This window comes from Pristiophorus japonicus, chromosome 5, assembly GCF_044704955.1.
Source record: "Pristiophorus japonicus isolate sPriJap1 chromosome 5, sPriJap1.hap1, whole genome shotgun sequence".
In the NCBI taxonomy this organism is placed as follows: Eukaryota; Metazoa; Chordata; class Chondrichthyes; family Pristiophoridae; genus Pristiophorus; species Pristiophorus japonicus.
Window position 1 is genome coordinate 37,202,851 of NC_091981.1, and position 13,914 is coordinate 37,216,764.

The 13,914-nt window shown below is 45.2% G+C and overlaps 1 protein-coding gene across 1 annotated transcript in view; it reads left to right on the plus strand.

Annotated features, from left to right (window-relative positions):
* Window positions 1–13,914, plus strand: part of LOC139264063 (collagen alpha-6(VI) chain-like) — a 151,635-nt gene that overhangs the window by 101,308 nt on the left and 36,413 nt on the right. The window contains exons 25-29 of the mRNA XM_070880161.1: window positions 2,741–2,803; window positions 4,542–4,604; window positions 5,178–5,228; window positions 12,491–12,526; window positions 12,627–12,689. Of these exons, the coding sequence (XP_070736262.1) occupies window positions 2,741–2,803; window positions 4,542–4,604; window positions 5,178–5,228; window positions 12,491–12,526; window positions 12,627–12,689 (276 nt within the window). The remainder of the gene's footprint in view (window positions 1–2,740; window positions 2,804–4,541; window positions 4,605–5,177; window positions 5,229–12,490; window positions 12,527–12,626; window positions 12,690–13,914) is intronic.

Consider the following 13,914-nt stretch of genomic DNA (forward strand, 5'->3'; position numbering starts at 1 on the left):
GCGAGCGGGCCCCGCTGACTAGGTAAGATGCGTCAGGCCACTCTGCCTGGGATAGGGGCGGCGTCCCTTCGGCCTGGGATAGGGTCATCGCCCGGGAGATGGGAGGGCCGGGAGCTACTGCGCACGCGCGCAGCTGCCAGCACTGTTTGTGGCGCAGGGCTGCAGCTCCACCCCCAGCAGCTCCTGCTGTGCCACGCCGAGCTGGAATTGGGCCTACAGCTATCTGAGAATCGCAAGATAAGTATTCGGCGCAATTTTTATTCTACAAATTAGGCGGGCCTCTCCGATGTGCGACATTCTAGCGGGTGTCCGAAACTTGAGCCCATAGCGAGCAAGTTGTGGGATAGCTGGTAACCCTAACCCTAACCCTAACCCTAAATTACTAATGCTAGATTGACGTTGAGAGTCGGAGAGGAATTTCTCAGAGTTTTACCTAAAATCTTTTTTTTTTATTTTTATTCCCTTCCCTAAGAGATTGCATGACTGGGAGTGTGAGTACATAGCTGCTTCATGCTGAATGAGTTGGGTTTGATCGGCCAAATGGTCTTTTCCTATCTAGTTGGAAGGAATGAATGAAGGATTCACATTTACTTAGTGTTGTAAGGCTGTCTTGCTCTTTTCACTTTGTTGCTTTTAACATCGAATTACCCGCACACACTCAGTTGTAGTAAAAGCCGGATCTTTATTTTGACATTCAGACATTCACAAGCCAACAACTCTGCTTGCAAAGGCAACTTTTCCAGAAGTTACACAACTTTCGAGATTCCAGTGTCTCTACAGTCCATAAGAGTCTGTGTGACAAAAGCCAGTTCCATCTTTTATTTCTAAAAAGCCTTTGAACTCTTAACTGCTTTCTGAATCGTTTAACATGCAGACTATGATTCCCATCAGCAGGAGAGCTGATATCACAGGAGGGGACGGGAAATTTATTTCGAGATTGCAAGTTTTTTTTTGGTATAAAGAAGACCCATTTTTGAAGGCACAGGACAGTACAGGAACAGAATCAAAATAGCAACAGAAAGCAGCAGTGTGTCTTCGAGACACAAGCTGCAACTAAAGATCCGGGCCTATAGTCAACCACAGGAGCCAGCTGGGGAATTGGTGATAGTATGTTGTTTCCAGTTGATGCAAGACCATCAGCAGGCCGGGACCATTGGAGGGAGCAGTGTGCGGGTGATTGCAGAGAAGGTTGATATGGTTAGTGTTGCTGGTGTGCCTGGTGCTGCTGGTGTTGGGGCTGATCGTGGTCAGATTCTAAGCACCAAGGTGACACAGTATAAATGGTACCCATTGGAATAGATGGCAGCTGATGGAATAGATGGCAGGTGAAGTTGAGATGACAGAAGCAATCTGTCAATGATGAGAGAGGTTGCTCCAAACAGTTGCAGCCTGCAGAAAGCTCAATCTGTGTGGCAAATGGAGTAAGCAACAGCATCTGCATTTGGAAAGTGAACAACTGTGAAGTGTGAGCTTTAATAGTACATCTCAAATTGTCAACTAATCAGCTGATACAATGGCCATTCAACTCCTGCCTCAGGTTAACAGACGTGGTCCCTGAGCAGTGTGGACCCTGTGGATGAGCAGTTAAATTTAAAACCATTATTAAATGTCTGTCAACAAGCCAATAATTGCATTAATTGGGTCGCCTGCTTCTGTGGGTTGGGTCCGATCCAAGATCATAGACGTGCCATTGGGAAAGGCGCGTTGCGGCAGATGAGTCGGTTCCCAACCTGGTGTCAAAAAAATTTAATTTCCCACCCGACCCGCCTGCTGACACCCCAGAAAATTCTGGCCCAAGGTTCTGAAATCTTTAGGACTTGATAATCAGAAAGAGAGGGCAAGGAAGTCGGAAAACATTGCAAGTCATGGTAAGCACTGGGACAGAAGAGATTACTAAACAGCCACAGAAGAGCATCTCTGCATTCAAGAAGCTAACCTACACACAGCGTTCAGAATGAGCCAAAGAAGAGGCTCCACAAGTCAAAGTGTGGTCAAAGCACTCCCCACTGTTGGAAAAATGAAAGTGAGGATTAAAGGGCAAGTCTTTATCGTGACAATTCAGAACTTCCAGGGACATCTCTTTGTCAGGAAATTGAGAGGTATGGCAGCAGTAATGAGATCAGAGCTAAGCCTGTGAGATAAGATGTAATTGACTCTCAGTTATCCATTGATATTTGAGACCTCCTAATTGGGAAGAAAGGAAACTTGTCCTGAAGATTAGAGAAGGCAGGAGCGAAGATAGGAAAAAGATTTATGTATAGGACTGTGCAAGAGCCCTGGGATTAAACAGCAAACTTTACATAGAACACAAGAAGTTAGAATCTTCTGCAGGTGTAAATGATGGGCCCTATAATGCTGAGCAGAATTGAGTGTTGCCTGAAAATGTTTTTGGGCTTAGACTGAATTGAGGGGGTGGATTTCAATTCCCTTACCCTTTTCTTTAGAGTCCATATAAAATCATAATTCATGTAAATCATTTTCAGTTTTGTCCCACGTCTTTACTAGATCTTCTGAATCTCACTCGCTATATGTCCCTAGAAAGCCCAGCGTGATATGCTATCCATAACTTGACTCCCTCTCTCTGGTAAGCATTGTGTCCCAGCTTGGAGCCTCCCCTGGTGGTATAGCTGAAACTGTTAACTCACTTTTTAGGAAGCTGTATGGACATGAACCTGTATCTTTGCTTTGGTGCATTATTGACCAGCAGTTTTATTTTGAATATTACTTCTTTGTGTTTCAGGGCCCACAGGGAGTGTATGGCTTCAGAGGGCCCAAAGGCAGCCTAGGACTCAAAGGGAATAGGGTTTGTGAAATGATCTCTTATTCTATCTATCATCTGTTAATAGTTGCATAATTAAGTGGAATTTCTAAACAGGCCAAGTGAAAACCTCAGAACAGACAGATCCTGACTCAGTATTCAGAGCCAGTGCTGTCTGGAGTGGGGCTGGAAATAACCATTCTGACTCGGAGTCAGAAATACTCATGACTACTAACCCTGAGCCAGTGATCACTCTGCTCAGACATGATTATCCTATTGGACATCAACCCAGTATTTGGAGACCATTCTCTAGTTTTCACTTGCTGGGGCTGTCTGAGGCGGGTCTCAAACTCTTCACCTTCCAACCCGGAGGTGGAAATGCTACCACTGAGCCAAAGCCTAGCTCCACAATTACAGTAACAATCTTTCCTAAGTTTTACTGGAACAGCTTTCTGAATTTACAAAGACAACTGCAGCAGTTAAATGCTTAGTGCAGCCAGCAGTCACCGGTGTGCTGAGAGCAGGATTCATTCCAATTCCTAGTTCACTTTAACCATGATTTCATATAATGGTGATTCAGTTGTTTCTATGCTTGATAGCCTTTTTAATTTTATTATAAGCATGTTAAAATTCAATGTTTAAATTGTTCATGCTTCAATATAATGAAGTAAAATGCATTTTGGAGCAATGGGACAATGCCCAAGTACATGTAAATATTATATACACTCCGCTGTTGCATATTTTGTTGGCACTTTGACCTCATTTTATGGACTATAATTTAAATTCACAATGTTAATAATATTTTGTTCCCAGCTCAGATCAAATGGTCCACTTCTAGAAATTAGCTAGGAGAATAGATAAGGGGGAACCAGTGGTTGTGGTGTATTTGGATTTTCAGAAGGCATTCAATAAGGTGCCACAGAAGAGGGTGTTAAACAAAATTATAGCTCATGGGATTGGGGGTAATATACTAGCATGGATTGAGGATTGGTCAATGGACAGAAAACAGAATAAAGATAAATGGGACATTTCTGGGTTGGCAGACTGTAACTAGTGGGGTACCGCAAGGATCAGTGCTTGGGCCTCAGCTATTCACAATCTATATCAATGATTTGGTTGAGGGAACCAAATGTAATACAGATGGAGTATTTCCAGATTTTGGAATGTCTTTCCGACATCCCGAATCCGGAAACGCTTGAGCTGAGGGGGACGGGGCGTCCGGCTACCAAGTGGGGGAGTCGAGTCTGTTGTGGTTCAGGTCTCCCGACTGCAGTATTGAGCTGATATTGCACACAATTCTAAAGCATCCCCCAGAAATTCTCCAGGAACACAAAGTAGTGGAACCAGAATGTCAGCAACGTCTTAACTGACCCTTGTATAAAGCCTGACAAAGTTAATATCAACCGAACTTTGTAACCTTAAAAGGGACAAACACGGACACTTTAGCAGGGGTAGGGGAGTCTGGCGGCCCAGCGGGGGAGGGGAGTCCGGTGGTCCAGTGAGGGAGGGGAGTCTGACGACCCAGCGGGCGAGGTGAGTCCAGTTCACATGTACTTCTTTGGTTGTGAAGCACATTGTGCCGTACTGAGGCCATGAAAGGCGCTATAGAAATGGAAGTCCTTTTTTCTATAATTGTAAATGGTACTTCAATGAATCCAACACAGTTCATAGACATGAATTATCTGTTGCATATACCATACTAAATGATAATAGCAAATAAAAAGTATGTTAACTGAAGTTATGTTAATTATCACATTATAACTTACTTGGAAATTATGTGAAGGGTGAACCTGGATACCCGGGTGAGAAAGGAAAATCTGGAACAGTTGGACCTCGTGGATCGCAGGTTAGTCTGGTCTGGTCTCTCCTCACCAATGTTAGACTTGTGATGTTTACTGAGGTTTTATTTTGATGAAATGGTGTTCGGCAAAGAGAAAGCTCGTTGGAAATTGGAGGGAGGGTCAAAATGACATGCACATATAGGGATGATGGGATGCTCTGCAGTTCGTGAGCGTCTGGGAGTGTGCCAGGATTAGACAGGTGTTCGACCTGAGCCTGGGACATTGTTAATGTGCGACACTTGGCAAGTCAGAGTTGAGGATTGTAGATGGTTTGCATTTCGCTGCATGAATTTCTGTAGGAGAGAAGTTGCTGATAAAAGATATTTACGGTGTTCTCTTTTTACTGAGCATTATACACAAGAAACTATGGCACAGAAGATATACAGCTTTAAAATGATTAATATTCAGGAGATTCCCAATAAATTTTAGATTATCAGTAGTTCTTTTGTTAATTAATGAAGAAAACCTTAATCGAAGAATTGACATAAGTCAATGTATTTGTTTAATTATTCTCTTGCGATCTGCTGCACTGAAGGGTTTAAAGATGATATATGTGTATTCTATTTGATATTACACAGGGCTTGGATGGGAATGAGAGTGCTGGAAGGCCAGGTTCAAAAGGACAAAAGGTGATGAAACAACTCCCATAATTGCATGTTTTCATCTCTTTACTATTCTTTCAGTAACTGGGAGGTCTATTTTTGTTTTCAGTGTTCCCAGTGCAGAGATTGAAGAAAAATTGGTAATTTAGGCACATGCCTTTCCATGTTCATAAAATGTATCTTTTTGACCAAGCTTTTGGTCACCTGTCCTAATATCTCCTTATTTGACTCGGTTTCAATTTCTGCCTGATTCCGCTCCTGTGAAGTGCCTCAGGACATTTTACGGTGTTAAAGATGCTATATAAATGCAAGTTGTTTTTGATATTCCACCCAATTAATTTTAACGGATGGAAGATCATTGGTTGTAAGCGCTGTGTTGACCACACAGAGGACCATCCTCATAATAAAAATTATCTTAAACGACATACTGTTTCTTTGAATATGTGCAAGTATAACACAGATATCGGCTCTAATGATCCAGTAGTGTGTTATATATGTAAACTTGTATTTACTCTGTACAGCCATCAGAGGGCTCATGCCCTGGAGTCCCATAATCCCTTGGGAGCACAGGTATTTAAGGAGGCTTCACAGGTTGGAGAGGCACTCTGGAGATCTGCAATAAAAGACTAAGGTCACACTTTACTTTGAGCTCAGAGTTCAGTCTGACTCTCCATACACAACAACTAGCGACGAGATACAGATAGCGAACCCAAAGATGCAGAGAACAGTGGGCATCCTGGAGACATTCTCGGAGGGAGATCATTGGGAAACTTTAGTGGAGCGACTCGACCAATACTTTGTGGCCAACGAGCTAGATGGGGAAGAGAACGCTGCCAAACGAAAGGCGATCCTCTGCACCATCTGTGGGGCACCAACTTATGGCTTCATGAAGAATCTGCTCACTCCAGCGAAACCCACGGAGAAATCATATGACAACTTGTGCACATTGGTCCGGGAGCATTTGAACCCAAAGGAAAGCGTTCTGATGGCGAGGTACCGGTTCTACATCTACAAAAGGTCTAAAGGCCAGGAAGTGGCGAGTTATGTCGCCAAGCTAAGACGCCTTGCAGGACATTGCGAATTTGAAGGACATTTGGAGCACATGCTCAGAGTCTTTTTCGTACTTGGCATTGGCCATGAAACCATACTTCGCAAACTTTTGACTGCAGAGACCCCAACTTTGAGTAAGGCCATATCGATAGTCCAGGCGTTCATTGCTACCAGTGACAATACGAAGCAAATCTCTCAGCACACAAGTGCTGCTACAAGTACAGTGAACAAAGTGATGTTTTCAAATCTCAACGCACAGGGCAGGTCACACATACCTGCAGCTACACGTCCGCAGATGTCTCAGAATCCAACATCAAGGGTGATGAATGCAAGGCCATTAACACCTTGTTGGCGCTGCAGGCGTGATCATCATTTCCATTTATGCCGATTCAAAGAGTAAGTTTGCAAGGGCTGTGGAATAATGGGACACCTGCAACGAGCGTGCAGGTGAGCTGCAAAGCCTGTTAAACCTGCAAACCACCATGTTGCAGAGGAGGACCGATCCACGAAGGATCACGACAAACCAGAGCCTCAGATCGAGGAGGCAGAGGTACATGAGGTGCACACATTCACCACGAATTGTCCTCCGATAATGCTGAATGTTGAACTAAATGGACTCCCGGTGTCAGTGGAACTGGACACTGGCGCGAGCCAGTCCATCATGGGCAAAAAGACTTTCGAAAGGTTGTGGTGCAACAAGGCCTCAAGACCAGTCTTGACTCCAGTTCTCAAGTTGAGCACCTGAAGAACCTGGAGGAGGTTCTTAGTCGACTCAACTGCGTGGGACTCAGGTTAAAACGCTCGAAGTGAGGTGTCTGAAGTGGAGTTCTTGGGAAGGAGGATTGCGGCAGATGGCATCAGGCCCACCAATGCGAAGACAAAGGCAATCGAGAACGCACCAAGGCCACAGAACAGTATGGAGCTATGGTCGTTTCTCGGATTCTTGAACCACTTTGGTAACTTCTTACCGGGTCTCAGCACACTGTTCGAACCACTGCATGTCTTACTACAAAAAGGGGACGAATGGGTTTGGGGCAAAAGCTAAGAAAATGCCTTTGTAAAAGCGAGAAAATTGTTATGCTCAAACAAATTGCTTGTGTTGTATGATCCATGTAAGCGTTTGGTACTAGCATGTGATGCGTCGTCATATGGCGTCAGGTGTGTATTGCAACAAGCTAATGATTTTGGGAAACTGCAACTGGTTGCTTATGCATCCAGGAATCTGTCTAAGGCTGAGAGAGCCTATAGCATGATTGAGAAAGAAGCGTTAGTGTGTGTCTATGGGGTAAAGAAAATGCATCAATACCTGTTTGGGCTAAAATTCAAATTGGAAACTGACAAGCCACTTGTATCCCTGTTTTCCGAGAGTAAAAGGATAAATACCAACGCATCGGCCTGCATCCAGAGATGGGCCGATGCGTTGTCCGCATACAACTACGCCATCTGCCACAGGCTGCACTGATGCTCTCAGTAGGCTGTCATTGCCCACCATGGGAGTGGAAATGGCGCAGCCCGCAGATCTAGCCATGATTATGGAAGCATTTGAGAGTGACCAATCACCCATCACTGCCCGGCAGATCAAAACCTGGACAAGCCAGGACCCCTTATTGGGGTCAAGTTTTGGCCTGAGTTGCTCCTATTTTTTTTAGGAACAACTAGTTTAGAATGGTGTATCTTAGACAATGCAATTCTCGGCATTTAGTTTGCTCCAGTTCTAGTGAGTTAGAACAGTTTCATTTTTGAACAGATTTTCTTTTTCAAAAGGGGGCGTGTCCGGCGTAGGGAACGAAAGATAGTCGGAGGGGGATTTACAAACATGAAACACATCACTTTTATAAATAAAGAGCCATCATCAATAATAAATGATAAATAAACCAATAAATCAACCAATAAATCGATCAAAAAATAAAAAATAAAAAAAATAATAAAAAAATCAATAAATAAAAAATTAAGTTTCTACTTACCGCCTGCAGCACCGGGAGCCCTCCAACAGCCTGTTGGGACAGCCCCCCCAGTGTCTCTCTCTCTCTCTGTGTCTCTGTCAGTGATTCTCTTTGTTTCTGACAGCGAAGAGTGGGGGGAGGAAGGTGGTGGGAGGAGAGGGGGAGAGGCGAGGGTGGGAGGCGAGGGTGGGAGGAGGGGGAGGGAGAGGCGAGGGTGGGAGGAGGGAGAGGTGAGGGTGGGAGGTGGAGGGAGAGGGTGGAAGGAGGGAGAGGCGAGGGTGGAAGGAGGGAGAAGCGAGGGAGGCGAGATGGGGGATGGGAGGGGAGGGAGAGGAGAGGGAGGAGGAGGAGAGGGAGGGGGGAGAGAGAGGAGAGGGAGGGGGGTGAAAGGAGAGGAGGAGGGGGAGAGAGAGGAGAGGGAGGGGGGGGGGTGGGGAGCGGACCGGACCTAAAGGGGGCGGTGGGAGAGAGCCAGAGCAGGAGCTGAACGGGGTAGCGGGGGGGGGGGGGGGGGAAGGGAGCGGCAGGCAGCGGACCTGAATGGGGTACGGGGGTGGTGGGAGCTGGAGCAGGATCTGAAGATGAAAAGAAGGGAGGCCCAAGTGCGATCTTCGCCGCCCCAGTGAGCCCATTCGGCCAGGGCTAGGGGCGGCTTGCTTCAGGCCCCTCCCATGCAGCCTCGGTGGCCTGGAGCTACTGCACATGCGCGCACAGTCTAGCGCGCATGTGCAGAGGTCCCGGCACTGTTTTCAGTGCCGGGACCTGGCTCCGCCCCCCACAGCTTGTGCTGCACTGCGCCAAGGGCCTGGAACGTTGCAGCAGCGGGGAGAATACTGAGGTAACTTTTAGGCGCGGTTTTGAGCACGGAAATCAGGCGTGGCTCACAGGGCTGCGCCGTTCTAGCTGCGGCCCAAAACTTGACCCCAATATCTTTAGTCAAAAGGTGTGTGCTTCACGGGAGCTGGTCCAGTGTCCCAGTGGAAATGCAGGAAGAGATAAAGCCGTTCCAGCGGCACAAAGATGAAATGTCTATACAGGCTGACTGCCTTCTGTGGGGCAATTGAGTAGTGGTCCCCAAGAAGGGCAGAGACACCTTCATCAATGACTTCCACAGTACCCACCCAGGCATCGTAATGATGAAAGCGATAGCCAGATCCCACGTGTGGTGGCCGGATATCTATGCGGACTTAGATGTAATACATGCTCGCAGTTAAGCAATTTACCCAGAGAGGCGCTGCTAAGTTTATGGTCTTGGCCCTCCAAACCGTGGTCTAGGGTACACGTCGACTATGCAGGCCCGTTCTTAGGTAAAATGTTACTTGTGGTTGTAGACGCATGCTCCAAGTGGATTGAATGTGAGATAATGTCAATTAGCACGTCTGCTGCCACTACTGAAAGCCTGCGGGCCATGTTTGCCACACACGGCCTACCCGATGTCCTGCTGAGCGACAACGGGCCATGTTTTACCAGTGCTAAGTTCAAAGAATTCATGACCCGCCACGGGATCAAACATGTCACATCTGCCCCGTTTAAACCAGCGTCCAATGGTCAGGCAGAGAGAGCAGTGCAAACCATCAAGCAAGGCTTGCAGCGGGTAACAGAAGGCTCACTGCAGACTCGCCGATCCCAAATCCTGCTTATCTACAGCACGAGACCCCACTCACTCACTGGGATCCCACCTGCTGAACTGCTCATGAAAAGAGCACTTAAGACAATGCTCTCGTTAGTTCACCCTGATCTACATGAACAGGTAGAGAGCAGGCGGCTTCAACAAAGTGTATACAATGATAGTGCAAATGTGTCAAACGAGATTGAAATCAATGATCATGTATTTGTATTAAATTATGGACAAGGTCCCAAGTGGCTTCCTGGCACTGTCGTGGCCAAAGAGGGGAGCAGAGAGTTTTGGGTCAAACTTTCAAATGGACTCATTCACCAGAAACACTTGGACCAAATCAAACTCAGATTCATGGACTATCCTGAGCAATCCACCTCTTTTGATCCCCCAACATACACACCAGTGGCAACTGGCACCACGTTTGACCATGAAGCAGAACCCATCATCCACAGCAGCCCAGCAGGGCCCAACACACCAGGCAGCCCAGCAAGGCCAGCTGGACTGCAGCACCACGAGAGCCCAACAAATGATTCAACAACACCAGCTTTCACACCGAGACAATCAACAAGGGCAAGAAGGGCCGCAGATTGACTCACATTGTAAATAATTACCCCGTTGACTTTGGTGGGGGAGTGTTATATATGTAAACTTGTATTTACTCTGTACAACCACCAGAGGGCTCATCCCCTGGAGTCCCAAGGAATCCCATAATCTCTTGGGAGCACAGGTATTTAAGGAGGCTTCACATGTTGGAGAGGCCCTCTGGAGACCTGCAATAAAAGACTAAGGTCACACTTTACTTTGAGCTCACAGTGTTCAGTCTGACTCTTTTTCCATACACAACATAATGTATGTGCACTGTTAAAAGTAACTTGTTTCAATCTAGGCCTTTAATGTACGTTTGTGTAACTTGCATAATGCTGTAGAGTACACTTATTCGTAATATTTCTGTAATATTAAGCTTCAAATTAACATGAAGAACAAAAGGAATTAGGCAATTCGACTATTGGGGAAGGAGTAGGGTCACCTCAGACTTGTCCTCAACTGATGTCGCAAACCAGATGGATAATTTCCCTGAATTATTATTATTTTATCCCACTGGTCTTCCCGGGAGTGTGACCCAGCTGTGGCTGATTGGTATCTTGCTCCCAGACCTCCACCAATGCTGCCCCAACCAGCAGCTTGGAGGAGACCAAGAGTGTCCCAGTAAGGAGGTGACCATTGGTCTTCCCTCTTTCCCCCTCAATAGAAGATGCCTGATCTTTTATTCAGCACCTGCTACAAATAATGTAATTAATACTGAGAACACAGCAGAGTGGGCAATTGAATCTATGTGCTTCTGGTCTATGGTGTTCCAAAGCACAGTGCCACCTCTATATATCTGTCAGCCATGGCTCAGTGGTAGCAGTTGCTTCTGAGTCAGAAGGTAGTGGATTCAAGTCCCACTCCAGAGACTTGAGCACATAATCTAGACTGACAATCCCAGTGCAGTACTGTCGGAGGTGGCGTCTTTTAGATGAGACGTTAAATCGAGGCACCATCTGCCATCTCAGATGGATGTAAAAGATTCCATGGCACTATTGGAAGAAGTCCAGAGGAGTTATCCTTGGTGTCCTGATCAAACATCACAAACAGATTCTCTGGTCATTATCTTATTGCTGTTTGTGGGACTTTGCTGTGTGCAAATTGGCTGCTGCTTTTTCTACATTACAAGAGTGACTTCAGAAGTATTTTGTTGGGACATCCTGAGTTCGTGAAAAGCACGATAGAAATGCAAGTCTTTCTTTTTTTAATACTAAAAACATCGTTCAAGTGTGTGTAACTTTTGAGGTATTTTCCACCTTTTAAAGGGGGAATTCTTAATGGATCATGGGTAGAATTATCCACCCATGATGAATGATTGCACAGGGAAAGTACTACACAAAATGGCTGCCTCTAACCAGAAATTATAAAATGGAGTAACAAGAGATTACTGAGCTACTTCTCTTTATTTCAGTTGGATTACAAGGCAAGTGCCGTCAGCTTGGTTCAGTTGCTAGAACCCTCACCTCCAAGCCAGATGGTTGTGGTTGGAGTCCCGTCTCTGGGCTTGAGCACATGATCTAGGGCGGCACTCCAGTGCAGTAATGAGAGAGTGCTATGTTACTAGAAGAGTTGACCTTCAGCTAACACACAGAATGTAGCTCAGTCTGCCCGTTCCAGCAATTCGAGTGAGTGCTAAAAATCTCTCATCCCTGTTTGAAGAGCAGGGATTTTTCCCGCTGTCCTGACCAACATTTGTCCTTCAGCCAGTACCCTCTTAAAAAGTGTCCGTTACTGTATGTGGAATCTTGCTTTGTGCAAAATGACTGCATTAAAATAGTCACTGGTGTAATTTTGACTTTGTGTGAGAGTGTAAAATGGGTGATTGCTAATCGGCAGCTCTTGATTTTTATTTTCATTGCCTTCAACGGCTGACTTGCTTTTTACCCGTTTTACACTGTTGCATAAAGTCAACATCTACCCCACTGCATTTCAGAGTAATTAATTGTGTGGGAAGTGAGAGGAAAGTGAAAAGCTGCAGTATAATTGCTTTCTTTCTAATACACTGTCACTTTATGTAACATCAATGCTGGGATGAAAACAATGCCAACAACTGAGCAATGAGTCTAATTTATTCTGTTTTCTTCTGATTCAAGGGAGTACAAGGGTTTCCTGGTTATCCTGGTCTGCAGGTACTGGTTGCATTTGTAAAAAGAGGTGCAATGTTTCTTTTTAGATCTGTACTAAAGACCTAAACCAGTTATTTGTGTACTTTGTGTTCTGAACTTTCAGGGAGAGGACGGTATCAGCGGCAACCCTGGTGGGACAGGACCAAAAGGAACACGAGGGCGCAGGGTATGATATTTATTGTGTTCACCTCACGTTTCGAACCTTTTATAACTGCCCCATCACCCCCAATTAGATTTGTAAAGGCAAGCCCGTCCTTCTGACAAAAAGAAAAGGTTTTAGTAATTCCTCTTTGTTTGACAACATTTGAAAGCATCATTACCACAGCAATCCTTGGTTACAAGGGGACTCTAAATCTCGAACGGAGTTGCATTTGCCAGTACGCTTGGTGTGGGCACAGGAGGGACTGGAGTGCATTGTTGAGGCAGGTGACAATAGTGACCCAGATTTTGTGGTCAGTGGAAAAGGAACGCGCATACCTCAATAAAAGCTACCGGCAAAGTTTTAGCAGGCTCTTGAGCGCACATTTCCTCCTTCTGATGTCAATTTGAATTTGGCACCCTCTACAGGGGATCTGTGGCATGTATAAACAGGCACGCTGATCAGCCAGTCAGTTTGAAGAATCCTCACAGAAGGCAAAGCAAAAATACAGCAAATATAAATTACATATAAATCATTGTGCAGAAAGTGAAATAAAGATTGGGAAATTACACATGGGATTAAGAGAGAAACAAATAGAAAAACACAGAAACTTAAAAATTAAAAAAAAACATTTTTTAACAAAATGTGCAACAATAATTTTCGACTCCACACTTGTCAAACTAACTTTTCAGGGACAGCGAGATTGTTCAGCTGTATTTATAATTTACTACATCGTTAAAAACTCAGTTACTCCTGATTGAACAAGACTTAAGATTTTTATTCTTTAGTGCGATAATAATGGGTAATTCATTTATGTTCATGCATTAATCAATGCAGATTCCATTGGCGCAGATATGCAACAGCGCACCCTGTGGAGGAGCAGGGCATCTCTAACACCATCTTGTGGATTTCCGCGTTTAACTGTGCATGTGCAGATGCAAGATGTTGTCAGTTTTACCCAGTAGTAATGGCGAGTGCAGAGAGCCTTACCATTGCCAGTATAACAAAATCTGGGCCATTCTGATTTAATTTGCTAACTTCCTTTGCTTTTATTTATAATTCGAAGTTTATTATTTGTGTCCCTTTAATAAGGGGGTATTTTTATTAGATTAATTTAATTTTGATTTCTGATACCTGGAGCAACCCAGTGTCATCCTGATTGGCCAATAAGAAGAGTTGAACAGAGTTGCAGTCCCAAATAACGGTGTTGGCAGTTGGCATAACGGTTCGGCGTCAATCGGCAAGCAGGAAT